Genomic DNA, 17330 nt, shown 5'->3' with positions numbered 1-17330 from the left:
TAGCTGTTTAAATATCAGCTTTGCTAATAATAACCTTTACTCCAATCCAGGGTAAAATTTAAACCAACAGGAAATAGTACATATGTATGCATGCATACTATAGTTTTTACACAGTAGGTATGGGTGTTTAACTGTCCCGACAGTCACGCAAAAACATGAATTGCATTTTTCTATTTTATCTGAACATTTATTTTTTGTTCATTTTTAATCTGTTGAAGTATCCAATTTGCCTCAACTAAAAGACCAAATAAAATTGTTCTTACTTACTAACTTAGCTGCGTAGGACTGGGTGTCCCTTGGCCTCCTGAGAACCGTCGCCATTCATGTCTATTTTTAGCTAAGTGCTCTGCCTCATGGAATGGAATGTTGGCATCTTCCTGGATTTGCACCTTCCAGCGCAATGGTGGGCGTCCTCGATGGCGTGGAGTGTGGAAGTTATTGTAGTAGACCAGGTTGGGTAGCCTGTAGGCTGGCATTCTGATGACATGGCCAAACCAGTTCAGGTGACGTCTGGTCACTACGTCTGTTATTGTTGTGTTCATATTAAGTTGCCTGCGTATTTCTTGGTTTCTCAATTTGTCTCTTAAAGAGACACCTAGTATGGAGCGGAGGCATCTCATCTCAAACATGTCAAAGACTTCCAGTTTGTGGCCTTTTTGAGAGTCAAGGATTCCGAAGCAAATGTTGCTATTGGGAGGATGAGTGATTTGTAAATTCTGGTCTTAAGTGATCTTGAGATGTCATGGTTTGACCAGATGGTTTTTTTTAGATGACCAAATGACCAGGCTGATATTAAAATAAGCCTATGTCATCTCAAAATGTTTCCCGTCAAGGACATTCTGTCCCATCAGTCACATTCTGTCCCATCAGTCACATTCTGTCCCATCAGTCATGTTCTGTTCCGTCCGGCACATTCAATTTCCATCAGTCACATGCTGTCCCATCAGTCACATGCTTTCCCATCAGTCTTGTTCTGTCCCATCAGTCATGTTCTGTCCCATCAGTCATATTCTGTCCCATCAGTCACATTCTGCCCATCAGTCGCACTCTGTCCCATTAGTCAAATTCTGTCCCATTAGTCAAATTCTGTCCCATCAGTCGCATTCTGCTCATCAGTCGCACTCTGTCCCATCAGTCACGTTGTGTCCCGTCCGGCACATTCAATCCCATCAGTCACGTTGTGTCCCATCAGTCACATTCTGCCCATCAGTCGCACTCTGTCCCATCAGTCACGTTCTGTCCCATCAGTCATGTTCTACCCATCAGTCATGTTCTGTCCCATTAGTCACATTCTTTTCCATCAGTCGCATTCTGCCCATCAGTCGCACCCTGTCCCATCAGTCACGTTGTGTCCCGTCCGGCACATTCAATCCCATCAGTCACGTTGTGTCCATCAGTCACATTCTGTCCCATCAGTCACATTCTGTCCCATCAGACACATTCTGTCCCATCAGTCACATTCTGCCCATCAGTCACATTCTGTACCATCAGTCACATTCTGCCCATCAGTCACATTCTGACCATCAGTCACATTCTGCCCATCAGTCACGTTCTGTCCCATCAGTCACATTCTGCCCATCAGTCACATTCTGTCCCATCAGTCACATTCTGCCCATCAGTCACATTCTGGCCCATCAGTCACATACAATCCCATCAGTCACGTTGTGTCCCATCAGTCACATTCTGTCCCATCAGTCACATTCTGCCCATCAGTCACATTCTGGCCCATCAGTCACATACAATCCCATCAGTCACGTTGTGTCCCATCAGTCACATTCTGTCCCATCAGTCACATTCTGTCCCATAAGACACATTCTGGCCCATCTGTCATATTCTGCCCATCAGTCACATTCTGTCCCATCAGTCACATTCTGCCCATCAGTCACATTCTGTCCATCAGTCGCATTTTGTCCCATCAGTCACATTCTGTCCCATCAGTCACTTTCTGTCCCATCAGTCACGTTCTCTCTGTCAGTCACATTATGTCCCATCACTGACATTCTGCCCATCAGTCGCATTCTGCCCATCAGTCACATTCTGTCTTATCAGTCACATTATGTCCCATCAATCACATTCTGTCCCATCAGTCATGTTCTACCCATCAGTCACGTTCTGTCCTGCCAGGCACATTCTGTCCCATCAGTCACGTTCTCTGTCAGTCACATTATGTCCCATCACTCACATTCTGCCCATCAGTCGCATTCTGCCCATCAGTCACATTCTGTCTTATCAGTCACATTATGTCCCATCAGTCATGTTCTAGCCATCAGTCACGTTCTCTCCCGCCAGGCACATTCTGTCCTATTATTGACATGCTGTCCCATCAGTCACGTTCTGTCCCGCCAGTCACATTCTGTCCCATCAGTCACATTCTGTCCCGCCAGTCACATTCTGTCCCGTCAGGCACGTTCTGTTCTGTCAATCATGTTCTGTCATCAGCCACATTCTGTCCCATCAGCCACATTCTGTCCCATAAGTAAAATTTGTTGTTTTTGGCGAGCTGCAGAGCAGTGAGCGCCTAGGTAAACCCAATATCCGTCTGGCGTACATGTGTACATGGTTAACCGGATGGCAGGCCGGCCGGCGGGATACACAATGTACGCCAGATTGTTTAAGTTCTCGGAAATGTTAAAGTTTTTAGGTTCAAGTTTAAGTCTTTCTGGTGAGTAGTTTTTGGTATTTGTACAAGCCAAAGTGAAATTGTTATACATATACAATTGCCAGTTATTTTCAGTAATTTTCAGTTATTTTCAGCTATGTTTTCAAATAATGTTGAATTTATTGGAATAAAATTGAAATAAATGTTAAAGTTTTAGGTATAACAAAAATGTTAGAGTTTTTTTCAGGCTCAAACATTGACATCTTGATTTGAAAGAAACAAACTCAAATGAAAATCTTAAAGTTTTGAAATAATTTGTTTAAACAAAAATCAAATTCTCTGTCACTGGTTCCAGTTGAATGAGCTGAAACAATGAAAAACATAATGTTCATAATTCCTTATTGCAATGATGTACTGACTCAAATATTGCTTCTCACGTGTAGATTTATATGAAGAGATAAATCTCAAAGAATTAATCACTGGTTTCAGTTGAATGAGCTAAAACAATGAATAAATTGAATAGGTATAACTCCTTCATTCCTTAATTTCCATGATGTACTGAATTGAAACCTAATCAAATATTACTTTTACGCTTAGATGTATAAAATATGAAAAAAGATAAAACTCAAAGATCAGTGGTTCCAATTGAATAAGCTAAGTCAATGAAAACCTTAAATGTCATAACTTCAAAATTCAGACCATTATGCATTAATGTGTAACTTGAGTCTGTGCAAGCCCAATGTCCCAACCGTTACTATAAAGAGCCGACAATGGAAACATGTGAATCCTCCCGAAGTGTTCTGCGACATAGGCACCCATTTAGCAAATCTAGAAGAAATTGATCATGACTGCTTGGATTCCTATGTTAGCCAATATGAAAGTACAGTCAGTGACATCTTGGATAAATACGCACCTTGGAAAACGAGATCAGTCAAGGTCCGAACTGAAGTCTGCTGGTTCAATGATGATATTCGTACAGCGACAAAGATCTGTCGTCAACTGGAGCGGAAGTGGCGGAAAAATGGCAAATTGGCAATACAACGGCGAGAATATCGCAACCAATTTAAAGTAGTTAGGAATTTCATCAACCAGGCAATGATGTTAATGGGTTTTCATCACTACTGTGTTTGGAAACGTGTATTTTCTTGCTTACAAACTGTGTCAATCATAGATGCAACACTGAATTTAAAATAAAATAAAAACTTTAAAATCTGAAGATGTTTTCAAAACAGTTCCAACATGCATCTCTTATATCGTTGGGGTACTTGCTGCCAAAACATAGGATTCGGACTGCCTCTAGCTACTGGGCAACCTCGGTAGTCTAGTTGGTAAGACACTGCTCTAGAGTTGGAGTCTAGTTGGTAAGACACTGCTCTAGAGTTGGAGTCAAATTGGTAAGACACTGATCTAGAGTTGGAGTCTAGTTGGTAAGACACTGCTCTAGAGTTGAAGTCAAGTTGGTAAGACACTGCTCTAGAGTTGGAGTCTAGTTGGTAAGACACTGCTCTAGAGTTGGAGTCAAGTTGGTAAGACACTGCTCTAGAGTTGGAGTCTAGTTGGTAAGACACTGCTCTAGAGTTGGAGTCTAGTTGGTAAGACACTGCTCTAGAGTTGAAGTCAAGTTGGTAAGACACTGCTCTAGAGTTGGAGTCTAGTTGGTAAGACACTGCTCTATAGTTGGAGTCTAGTTGGTAAGACACTGCTCTAGAGTTGGAGTCTAGTTGGTAAGACACTGCTCTAGAGTTGGAGTCAAGTTGGTAAGACACTGCTCTATAGTTGGAGTCTAGTTGGTAAGACACTGCTCTAGAGTTGGAGTGTAGTTGGTAAGACACTGCTCTAGAGTTGAAGTCTAGTTGGTAAGACACTGCTCTAGAGTTGGAGTCTAGTCGAAATGGTACGACCATGTTCCGGTAAAGTTGTAGAGATCGACCAGGTCAAGATCCTATGGGACTTTAACATTCAGACCGATCATGTTATACCACATGGGCGTCCGGATGTTGTGCTATTAGATCAGACGAAGAAGATGTGTCATCTCATTGACATAGCTGTGCCAGGTGATATAAGGGTAGCTTCGAAGAAGATGGAAAAGATTGAGAAGTACCAGGACCTGGCCAGGGAACTTCGTAAGATTTGGCAGGTAAAGGTAAAAGTAGTCCCCGTGGTGGTTGGAGCACTTGGCACCATTCCCAAAGCACTGGGGAAACATATAGATGAAATCGGGACAAGTGTGAGGGTAGATCTGTTACAGAAGGCAGCGCTTTTGGAAACAGCGAGGATCCTGATAAACACCCTTGAGATCTAAGGCTACGGGACGTAGCCCGACTCGAGGAATTACCGGCACAAAGGAAAATGAGATCTTTCTTTCGCATGCTGTGATAAAATGAAATAATAATAATAATAACAGTAGTAATGTGTACATGTCATGTCCACCCTGCTGGGTGTTCAAGGTGCAGAAAAAAAGTTATACATGTAGCATACCGCGACTTACAGTACATTGTACAGTACATTGTACTGTACAATGTATGTCACCTGTTACCGGAGGATGCATATGAAGATAAGATAAAATTCAAAGAGTACATCACTGGTTCCAGTTGAATAAGCTGAAACAATGATCTGAAATGGGGAGGTTTTAGCATAATTTAAGAGTCTGTATCTCGGAAACGATATGGAGTATGGATTTTTGGCATGTGTTCCTTTTAGCCATAGTGGAACAGTTAGACAAAGTTTCATGTAAATCTGAGCTGATTTGACAACTGGTTAATTTCAACCCATAGGTTTGTACTCTAAATATTTGGGGGAGGGGGTGTCTGGTAGGCCTAATGCAGCACAAAATTTGTCTGGCAGTTGATATGTTTTACTTAGTATCGTGTTATTGACCATTTCCACTTGGTTTCAAGTGGTACCTACAATTTTTGATTCAGCCCATTATTTTGCCTCTTTGTTGGGGGTCCATGCGCCATACGCAGCAGGGGGCCCTGGCAGACATCCATATCCGACTTATATCAGGTTATCCACTAAATGTTCCTGTACTCAAATATTGGTACCTCGTTCCTTTAACCAAAGTGCTCTGGTCTGCCAGTCTATTGCTTTGTTCTCAAAATATGTAATATAGGCCTAAATGGCAAAACTTGTCCCCAAAAAGCAACATCATGACCACTACAGTTTCATGCAGGTACATTTGTCCTTGAATACACCAAGTTTCACCTCAGTCAGACTTTTGGTTTGTCAGACACACCGCTTTGAAAAGTGCACCTTTAAAGCATACCACGTGACACTTGATGACGTCATCAAGCTAAGAGTCCACTGATATGTTGCTATTATAAATACGGTTATTATTATTACATGTATGAAGGAAATTATGTGTACCAATTTTGAAACAATTATCATTAACTCTGACACAGACATCTAGTAAAAGTGTATTTTTAGATGTTTTAAATCTGGCGCTAGAGGGCGCACTTATGTATAAATTGTTAACTGAACATGGTACATGTATAATCTAAATCATTTTTTAAATTGGGCTGGATAGGTCATACACGTAGCTGCTTTGAATACAAAAAGAAAGAGCGTACATAGGCCTCTTTTTAGTTTATTCTCATCTGAATTTGTCCTGTAAACTTTCTGGTCAATAGGCTGCGCGTTACGGGAGCACTAAACGTGAACGTCAATAAGTGTATTGTTTATTGTCACTTTGGGCCTATTGCATCTCGCAAAATTTTAACGTCACAATTTCTGACCGTTCATGTTAACGCTGCTTTAGGAACAAATCTCAATACATCCCATATCTCTGTAAACCTATATCGTACAAACTAAATAAAAACTGTAAATTCGTGCTCACTCCTTAATTTTCTCTCACTTTCGGAAAGCATGTCAAGTTATTTTTAGGGTTTGCTACGTCCAATTTGGGTCAATTTTGTAATGGACAAACTCCTAAAAATGTACCCCATTCAGCCGCATCAGAGGGCTCTTTTGTTAACATTATCTCCATCAGTAATCAACTTGACCGGGCCGATTGCTAAAGTAGGCTACAAAATGGATTTGGCAAAATGTACATTCTGAGACCTAACCAATTTTTATTCTAAAGGAAACTTCATGTCTTTTTTTACAGCTTCAAAACATCCTTTGACAGACATGTACTATAAGTTTCACAAACTTCCGTGATGGGGTAAACTCTGAAACTGCAACACTATACCTCCATGAACAAACCTATTCTAAAACGGTATTCATGTACTCATTTGAGTTTACTGTCAAAAAGAATCAGAATGTAAACACTCTCTTATTGTAAATAACTTGTTCTATAAAAGTAGTGTCCATAGTTTAAAAACAGCAAGATACGTTTTGCATCAATAGTGCAATTTCTGTATGTCGATACAGTCCGAGGTCGCCACCCACTTTCAACCTAAAGTAGTCCCACGGCGACCTCCTTCACCAAGCAACATGTGGCCTGTCTCAAAACCAGACAACACACCACTCACAATACACTGACCAGAAAACTTCCGTGATGGGGTAAACTCTGAAAATGCAACACTATACCTCCATGAACAAACTGTATTCTAAAACGGTATTCATGTTCTCATTTGAGTTTACTGGCAAAAAGAATCAGAATGTATACACTCTCTTCTTGTAAATAATTTGTTCTATAAAAATAGTGTCCATAGTTTAAAAACAGCAATACGTTTTGCATCAATAGTGCAATTTCTGTATGGAGATATAGTCCGAGGTCGCCACCCACTTTCAACCTAAAGTGGTCCCACGGCGACCTAATTCGCCAAGCAACATGTGGCCTGTCTCAAAACCAGACAACACACCACTCACAATACACGGACCAGAATGTATGGAGGGCTCGATTTCACAGCCCCCGCCCAACCCCAAAAATGTTATTAATAGACACCTTTCAGGCTCTACCCAATGTTTCCAAATAATAAAGAACCATGCTTAGAACAAAATGAAAGTAATCCGACCAAAAAGGGCGGATTGAATGGCAGGTGGGCGGCCAAGGGGCAATGAGTGAACCAATCAGGAGAACCATCTGCGAAACACTGTCCAATGAGTCGCCTGTCAGAAAGATTTCTAGGAAGTCTGGTAACAACATCGACCAGTGGTTGACACACAGTCTCTGCCCAAACTTTCTCCAATCAGATGACTTGTAAGTGGGAGTTTGGGTCAGGGTTTTGTAGACTTGCAACCCGACGTCTACAACCACACAAACGTATTGAATTCCACAGACTTAACCGTGTTGATTTCCACAAGGATGCCATGCCACTGGACCTTCTAATTTTCAATCCAAGATGGCGCGGGTTACGCTTTTAATAGTATAGATAATTCAGGAATGTATAGCTTAAGGTCATATTTGTGTTCTTGATGATTGCAGGTATATAAATGAATGCTCCAAAGGAAAGTGAAGGTGGTCAGGCTCCAGCACCTGGCAACTGGCCTTCTGGAGCTCCACCACCGGCACCAGGAAGTTTAGAAGCAGGACTGCAAGTACAAGCATCACAGGTGCCATTAGATTGCCCTCCAGGATTGGAATATTTGACACAGATTGATCAGTTACTGGTTCATCAGCAAGTTGAACTCCTTGAAGGTTAGTCAACAATTCTTGAACTTTTCATTGTTGATAAGGCCAAGATGCAGTTGACATTCATGAAAACAAGCTTTTAAGCTTGTTTTAAAAGAATTTTCCTGTTTTTGTTAGCCCCCCCCCCCATGTTTTTATTTGTTTTTACATTAAAATTTGTGAGCTTATAAACCTTCTAAGTGATTTTGGTTATATTTATATAACTTGATTCCTTTTTAAGCTATGCCACATATCTTAGGTAGTCATAAATTATTTTACAATATAAGTTCAGAATTTGAGGTGCCATGAGCATTTTAATATCACATCACTGTGTTCTTCAGTTTTCTTGTTTACGTTACATGCTGCTGTACATGACGCCCCTCCGGATCTGAGGCTGTGAAGACCTTAGAAGTCTCAGGAACAATTGGCAGGAGGAGTCAAGTACAATCTCGCGTGTGCGAGTGTAACTTAAGGGATGATAGACGGGGTGAGAACCCTTTGTAGTGCGTACATGTACGTAAGCCTTTGTAGAACTGGCATGGATGATTCGGGCAGGTTGTCTAATGCCGAGAAGTACTGCTCTGTCGCTGCTACGGGGGCAGGTTGTTTGGAATGTTCTAAATCACCATTTGTGACTCCTGTCTGAATTGATCTTTTCGATCTAGAAAATTGGATTGTTAAAGTGGTCACTGGTTGTTTTGCAGTCCTTGCGCTAACCAAAGATACATGTAGATCATTAAACTGCAGGAAATGTGCATAGGACATGAGGCAAACAAACATTACTTGTAAATTTGCCACTGCGGGCCTTCATTTTAATACACTGATCTCCTTAAATCAAGAAAATGAATTAAGGAGAGCGATTTGCTCTCCAAACATTACCCAAGTTTAGCGATATTCCTTCTGCGATGGACAATGGTAACCTACATGTAACAGCACTAGTCCTGCTAGACTTGAGTGCTGCTTTTGACACTGTTGAACACAACATCCTTCTCTCTCGGCTCCAGAATCACCTAAGCATAGAGGACACAGCCCAAGCATGGTGCAAATCATATCTCTTCAATAGAATTCAGCATGTTGTATTGGCACCACGATATCAAACCCTGTTGTTTTGAACTACTCTGTGCCACAGGGGTCAGTAGTGGGCCTGCAGTGGTTTACAGTGTACACTGTACCAATTCGCAACATCATCCCAAAATTTAATCTGAATTACCATGTGTACAGACACGACACTCAGCTATACGTGTACATCAGGTTTAAATATTCTCAGGAAAATGCCAATTGCAAGACTTGAGAAATGCGACCAAGCGATTTTACGTTGGACAACACAAAAGTTCCTGGAAAGTTAAATGATGATAAGACATAGTTCCTTGTATTTGGGTCTTGTCAACATTTAACAAAGGTTTCACAGACCTACCAATGAATGCATTAGGCGTAAGACTCACGCATTAGGGGTCTGTCTCACGCTCTCTAACACCCCAACCGTTTTCTCCCCCCTTAATGCACAATCTTCAGATTGCATGCATTTTTTTTTAGAATTATCAACTTAAGCTGGCAACCAAACAGAGCCCAAAATTGCAGATTGCGCACACTTTTGCTCTCAGCAGATTCAGGTGGCAATTTGGCAATTCAGCAGAGGTCCAAATGCGAAGTGCGCACAAGTTTGTCCAGATTTGTTTAGCATAATATTCGTTGAATGTGCTCCTCGAGCGTAGACTCAACATAACAGTCGGAAGTCATGGCTGGAGGATTTTGCACATCATTAGAGCCAGAATTATTATTTTTTTTTTTTTTGGGGGGGGGAGGGGGGAACATAATCTGACACAATAGTACATTCACATTAACCTGCAACATCTCCTGTGTACATGTACCTCATGTGAGTATACTGAGGAAGTTTTTAATGCATTTTGAAAAATATTTTCCTACATTTTCCCCCGGACACATGCTGGAGCAACATTTTTTGGGGCAGCGATTCCGTCAATTTTCGAGTGGGGGGGGGGTTGAAAAATCTCTTGCATAGCTGGCCTCTGAACTTTTCCATCGGTGATGCTCGGATAGCTCCCTGGCTGCAAGCTCTGAACGTAGGGGTTATTTTTTCTTCATAGATGACACTTCAACCACATATCAACATCGTTTGTCTGTCATCATACATACATGTACCACATTAGGAATATTGGTCAGATTTGCTATTACTTGGACAAAAGTGCCACTGAAAAGGTCATTCATGCATTTGTTACTTTTCTCCTTGACAATGGCAATGCTTCTAAGTCTTCTATATAGTCTTTCTAACAACCAGGTTTCCTGTTTTCAACACCTCCAAAATACCCCTGCTCGCATTTTGTAACGCCCCCATTCAAAAAGTTATTTTCAAGCTGATGCACAAAGCACTTAATGGGAGGCTCCCCACTCTTATTTCTGAAGTACTTCAAGTTTCCACTCCATCAACGAATCTTTGATCAAGTTAAATAATAAATGTACAATTAGGGCAGAAAGATGTTTTTTTTTTCTTATTCTTTGTTTCCGCCTAAAACATAGCAATTGCACACGTTTTTTTGTTTTAACCTAATCTCCTAGACCATAACTTCAAAAGAGTGAAATCATATACCAAACTGAAGCTTAGAACATAAGCTTTACTCTAAATGTAAACAAAATTAAAAATCTTAGTTAATTAGCCACGTAATCTTCATTTGAAAATAACTGGATGCGGTCGCTTCCATGTTATTGTTCAATATTCTCTTTGGTAAATGCCATACAGTATGTAACTATCATGAGTTGTGACTTCTTGAGATGAGTCTATGCGTTTGAACATAACTGGATGCAGTTTCTTCCATGTTATTGTTAAACATTCTCAATGGTAAATGCGATTCCGTATGTACCTTCGTGAGTTTAGAGGAGTCTACTCAAGTTTCTTTTTCTTGTTTTTCTACATACGTTCTGGACCACAGCACAGTCTCTGTTTCTTTGTTTCCCAACCGAGTTCTTGGCCAGTATACTTACATGTAGTACGCGAAGCTTTAGGGTTTTCGTTTAACGCATGTGCGTATATAAATAGGGGTTTTGACGACGACGACATACATGTACATGTACCATGGTGTCCACAGAATTACACTAAACTTAAACAGTTTGAAGATAATGACAGTTGAAAGCTTCCCTCAAAATATTACCTGCTGTGGTGTTGTAGTTTTTGAAACATGAGTGAAAAATTGTCAAACTTAGACTCCGAGGTGGCGTCGTCCGTGGACGAAAGTGCGTAATTTAATAGGGGTTTTTGACGACGTCGTCAAAAACTCCTAAAGGCATCTTATCTACATTTCAACCCTACTTAATAGTTATAGGCGTTAGCAGTTCATATTTAGTGACAATGTTCGCAAAATCATGAAACAAGAATTATTTCGCCGGATCATAATCCCCTCTGTTGATATACAAACATGTAAACCCTCGGTATGTGCATTGGCCCTTATAGCCTAGTGGTCATCAGTCGCGCTTACTTCTCTGATACCTGGGAATGCGAATCTCGGTGGGAAAACACTTTTTCATCCCCCAAAACTAAAAAAATATTTCTATTTGTAATATTTCAGTTAGATTCTTATCTTTATATCCATAGTGTTGCCTTTTCTTTTTCTCAATTGTTAGCCCTACATACATTTTGTAACATGTGTGCAATGCATGACACGATGATGTTTGAAAAACACAGTAAGCGGAAAATGGTGATCATAAGTGCAGAGTTTGTTCAATCCCTACCCCAGCCCTGTTCATTTTCCCCGTCATTTCTATGTTTGCCGTTCCCTAGTACCCAGTACACAGATGTACCACTTTGTGCCCCTACCTCCTTTCCAAGTCCAAAATCTAACTTGTGCCTCCTTCCCGTCATCCCGCCGGTGAATTGTTCTTTGCACTTTTTGCGGGTCCCGTCAGTCAGGTGGTTCTCCATTTCGTGTATTTTTCTCTGTCCAGTTTATTTCCCCCCCCCCTCATTGTTCTGTACTGTACGTGCAAAGTTACTACATGCTCGCGCTTTAACTGTGACGTCAAAAAACAACACATGCCCAAACCCACGGGTACCCCGAAATTTTCCCCAGGATGCATCATTTTAGCAGGCTGTACAGGAACCACTTGCCAAACAACAATTGCGGCGCCTACCGTATTTTCCTGCGGATAAGACGCTCGGCGGACAAGGCGCAGGACGCTAAAATGACCCAAAAAATTTCAAACGTCAGCAGACAAGGCGCACCGCCGCACAAGGCGCACGTTTAACCGCACACAAAAGAACACCTGGCGCCACCCGGTGTCGACACATTGACACAAAGACGTAATTTGTTGCCTTTGAGAACCTACGTATACCGACCTTTATCCAATCAGCCAACGCTGTATATTGTTAATAGCATAAAGTTCGGCCCAATCAGTTTAGAAACCATGGTCCACGCACTGTCTGAAGTTAATTTTATTTGCAACATGAACACAATGCCTCCCTGGACATCCGACGTCCCAAAACGAGGATCTTGCTGATACAGGTACATTGCAACGACAGACGGACGTAGCGTGTGTTTGTAGTAACGTATCCTCCGCCGCGGCCAGGAATTCGCTGCATGCACATTAATATGCACATGTACACAGTGGATTGCGCTGCTCAATCTCGAGATTGCACAACAGATGTTGGAGACAAAGTGGGCACCGTATTGAGCGATGTTCGCCGACGGGTTGCGCTACGCCCTCGCAATTGCGCTGCCTGGAAATGCGCCAAAATTCCCACGTGACTGTGGGGATCCCAAGCATGCCCAGACATAGCCTGAACGTATATATATAGATACGCAGTCAAATTCCATTGCGGACTTGAGAGCAGTGACTATTTGGGCATCTATGTCACTGCACGTTCATTGTATCCAATGGGAATCACTGGATCTAGCGGCAGGGACCCGTCTTTATCCTTGCGGATAAAGACAGGGGCCCAGTCTAGCCCAGACACGTCGAGTCTTGTCTCAATGCGTTTATTGCTGGTTCGCGTAATTTTTACCAATAGAGGGAGTTTAACCTCACGCTATTACATCGTTCCAAAACGCCCTCTAGCGTTAAATGTTTCTTGTATTTATTGTCACACGCACAGAAACAACGACTATAGGCGTGATATCTGCTTTTGTGTTGCGTTATTAAATTTACAGACCTCGGAACGGTTGCGTTTTGGGGCTAATTTTCTGTGTCATTTTGAGAGATTTTCGAGTCTGAACTTGGACATCGTTGATTTTACAGGCAAGTTTCATGCAAGGGCAACCATGATTTTAACAACCGTTCCTACCCGAAGTTTTGAAGCAATAAAATAATTCAATAAAATAAAAATGTGGTTTCTTCCCTATTTTTTTATGGCTAGTGTTGTATTATTTTATTTGGCATTACAAACAAATACAAATCATATCCTAGTAAGATAATGCTGCGTTCCCATAATACTTTTTACAAGCAAACGTCTAAAAAGAGGCAATAAATATTCATACGATTTGAACGTTTATTGTAACAATAATATAAAACTCTTGTCCTACCAAAGATGACCCAAAGATGACAGTTAAGTTCCCAAAGCACTTATCAATCACAAAGGTCTAAAAAGAGGCATATTCAAAAATAAGTTATTACCCCATCCTTTTAAAATACGTTCAGCCTAAAGCACACTTCAGAGATCGTTGTTCTCTACAATAAAAACCCTCAAAGTTTACCACACAATAGCGGTTGGGTGAATGACGTTTGTATGAAGTTATTGACTGTCAATCGTTTTCGGAACGAATACCCGGCCACACAGAAAAACGTTTGTACGCCGCCGGCGTCTGTTGGGCAGAAAGCTAGACGCAGTGGATATTGCGGCATTAATGGAATACGGTCATGGGGAATAAACACGTTGCAGCATTGTTGGAATAATTGGACCGTCTGGGGGATTGCGGCATTGTTCGAACGAAAATACGGTCTCGGTGTCTGAATAGCCTTGTTCGACCGCATTATTGAGTAAGGATTCTTCACACAAAGATCGTTGATTTGAACTGGACATGAAGGTATTTTTTATTTCACGCAGTGATAATCCAAAAAAATATCAATCGTCAGCAGACAAGGCGCACCGAAAGATAAGACGCATCGATGTTTTTGGGGTCTAAAAAGTCAGATAAGACGCGTCTTATCCGCAGGAAAATACGGTATGCGATTTAAGGGCTTTTATAATATACATGTACATGTAGATGCTACAGTATGTCAGATTTTTGGCCGATTTGACCCCAAAATTTATTATTAAAGGCATTCTGATGGGGGTCAAGAAAGTTACAAGCTTTCATTTGAGCTATCGCTCGAAAAGGTTGGCCCATTATTAGTAGCAGAGAAATTAAGTGCTCGAAATTAGTTTTTGTCGGGATCCCGACAATATATCACGTGACCAATTTGTGTTTTATAAGAAACGTTTTAAATTTTTATCATTATGGTTCCTATAGGATTTGAGGCTTTGCATGCTGGTGGGGTTTCAATATATATTTGGTTTGCGGTAACACCATGTGTGTATCTACTTGCCAGGTAGAGTTGTTCTTAGGGAACTGTCTTGCTTTATTCTTCTGCCGCGGAGTAGATAATCGGAGGTTTGGGAGACTTCTCAGTTCTGGAAAGAACTGTCCTGCTTTACATGTATAACTATTACCAGGGCGGATGGTATAGAAATTAGACTAGACTACTACTTTAGCTTATAGGATCGTAATAACGGTACTCTCCCGGAGTCAGTTCTGAATTGGTCACAACGTTTCGACTAGCTTGCTCTAGTCATCGTCAGGAGACTGAAGAGGTAAGAGAGGAGTGGGCTTATTTATAGGGGTTCAGTAGATCCACTGCAGGTCAATCAATGCTCTGATTGGTTGTGTGGTTGGTGGGCTCAGGGCTATTGTTAGGGTTGCCCATTGTGTGAGAAACCTCTCGGGTGTAGTGAGGCGTGGCAGTAGGTTGGGGGTTGTTAGAGGAGGAGGGTGGTATGATAGTATGCCAAATGCTGCTGATGAAATAGCCGATATCTTGTGGCACAGTGTCGTGTCTGTATATTTCGATAGCTTCCCTTATGCGCCTTGTATACCAATGTCTCTCAGGTGCTATGATACGAGCCTGATCCCAATCTATGACAAGTCTAAATCGGTGGAGTGTTTGACAATGGCAGATTTGTCATATTCCCCTCTGCGGCCATGTGCTTTATGTTCTTTTAGCCTGGTAGTTAGGTCTCTACCGGTCTCGCCAATGTACACTTTACCACAAGTACAAGGAATTCGATAGACCCCTGCCTGACTGCTAGAGTCATGCTTGTCTTTGTGAGTGTGTAGCTTAGTATCCAACTTGTTGCGAGTTCGTTTGTAGACCTTGATTTCGGCCTCACGGAGGATCCGTTGAATTTTGTGTGAGGTATGACCAATGTACGGAAGGACTGCATGGGCATATCTTTGGATTGTGCAGACTGAGAGACTTGTTTGTTAGGTTTATACCCATTCGCTTTTAGCACTGTGTTAAGGTGCTCCAGTTCATTAGGTAAGTGTTTCTTATCACAAATAATGTGTGCCCTTTGAAGTAGGGTCCGGTTCACTGAGGCTTTCACAGAAGGAGGATGGAATGACCGAGCGTTGAGGTAGCGGTCTGTATGAGTGGGGTTTCTGTACACGGAGTGTGCTAGATAACCATCAGTCTTCTTGGAAATGAGTACATCAAGGAAAGGTAATGAGTCGGATGTCTCAGTTTCCATGGTGAACTGAATGTTGGGGAGTTGGCGGTTAATGTTACTGAGGAAGTCATCAAGGTTTTCCAATCCATGTGACCAAATGATGATTGTGTCATCCACATTTGGAGCCAAAGTTTGGGTTTGAGTCGCGCTGTACCCAGGGCTTTCTGTTCAAAATCTTCCATGAAAATGTTCGCTGAGACTGGGGAGATAGGAGACCCCATGGGAGTTCCTAAAGCCTGTCGGTAATATCGATCTCTCCATTGGAAGTATGTGGACTTCACGCATGTCATTAATAGATCATGAATATGGTCTGGTGTTCGGCTGGTTCAATCGGTTAGAGTTTCATCTTGTTCTAGTACCGCTTTGGTTATTTGGCAACCTTCATCGGTGGGTACGATAGTGAAAAGAGATTTGACATCAAAACTCACTAATATATCGGAAGTCTGTAATTCAGTTCCCTTGATAATATCGATAAACCCTGCTGAGTTTGAAACATGGTGAGGTGTTTTGCCCACAAGTGGGTGTAAAAGCTTAAAGTCAAGTGTTGGGCGAGGTTGTAGGTAGGGGAACCTCGATAGGAGACAATAGGGCGGAGCAGTTTGTCTGGTTTGTGAATCTTTGGCTGACCAAAGAATCTCGGGCACTTCGAGGCTGAAGGCCTGAGATGTCTGTACAATGGAGTGGATATGGCAGTGCTACGGTTTAGGGAGAGGAGCTTGGCAGCGAGCTTCCTTTCAACTGATGGGATCGGGTTCTTCTTTAGGCGGTCATAGGTATTGTGTCAAGGATACTTTGAACCTTTTGGTCATATATATTCAGTGCGGTCCATTACAACAGTGGCATTACCCTTGTCAGCCTTCAGGATGTGTATTGAGGGATCCCGGCGTAGGTCATTTATAGCCTGGAATTCTCGTTTAGAATGTTTCAAGGCCTCATGAATCTGAATGCGGATGTGGTCTGCCTTTTGTTTGTTCAGCTTTCGGATAGAGGGTTCAATTGCTTGGATATACTCCTCAACTGGTATCTTGTTCGGGGTAGTGGCAAAATTCATACCCAAGGCTAAGACATCCGTTTCAGTTTCAGATAGCTGGCGTTGACTGAGGTTTACAACTGATTTATGTTTAATTCCCTGATTGTTTGTCCCGTTACTTGTGCAACCCTTGCTATTAGGGTTCGTTCGTACCTTGTTGGCTTTAGATTAGAGGCGCTGGAATTTATGAATAAGGTTCTTCTGGGTTGAGATATTCATGTATGATATAGACTTTAAATTTTATCATAATCAATAGTTTGCATAGTCGTACGGAGACTAGCTTTGCATTCTGATGTGTTGATCTGTCTGGCCTAGACAACATTGTATTGAGGCGATTTGGCTTCGGAGTAAAGCTTTGTTGGCTTTACGAATGATTCGAGCAGATTGTTCAGTTCGGATAGGGTCTCTAAGGCAGAGACTTCGGGGGACTACATTTGCA

The 17330-nt window shown here is 41.8% G+C and overlaps 1 protein-coding gene and 2 pseudogenes across 1 annotated transcript in view; 1 reads left to right on the top strand and 2 right to left on the bottom strand.

Annotated features, from left to right (window-relative positions):
• The window catches only part of LOC139944853 (phospholipid scramblase 1-like), a 75042-nt gene that overhangs the window by 30878 nt on the left and 26834 nt on the right, over window positions 1–17330 (top strand). Inside the window, 1 exon segment of the mRNA XM_071941986.1 lies at window positions 7968–8180. Within this exon segment, the coding sequence (XP_071798087.1) occupies window positions 7976–8180 (205 nt within the window). The 5' untranslated portion in view covers window positions 7968–7975.
• Window positions 14997–15882, bottom strand: LOC139944852 (uncharacterized; annotated as a pseudogene).
• Window positions 15916–16912, bottom strand: LOC139945321 (uncharacterized; annotated as a pseudogene).

This window comes from Asterias amurensis, chromosome 12 (assembly GCF_032118995.1).
Source record: "Asterias amurensis chromosome 12, ASM3211899v1".
Taxonomy (NCBI): Eukaryota; Metazoa; Echinodermata; class Asteroidea; order Forcipulatida; family Asteriidae; genus Asterias; species Asterias amurensis.
This window is presented reverse-complemented; position numbering and strand designations above follow the sequence as displayed.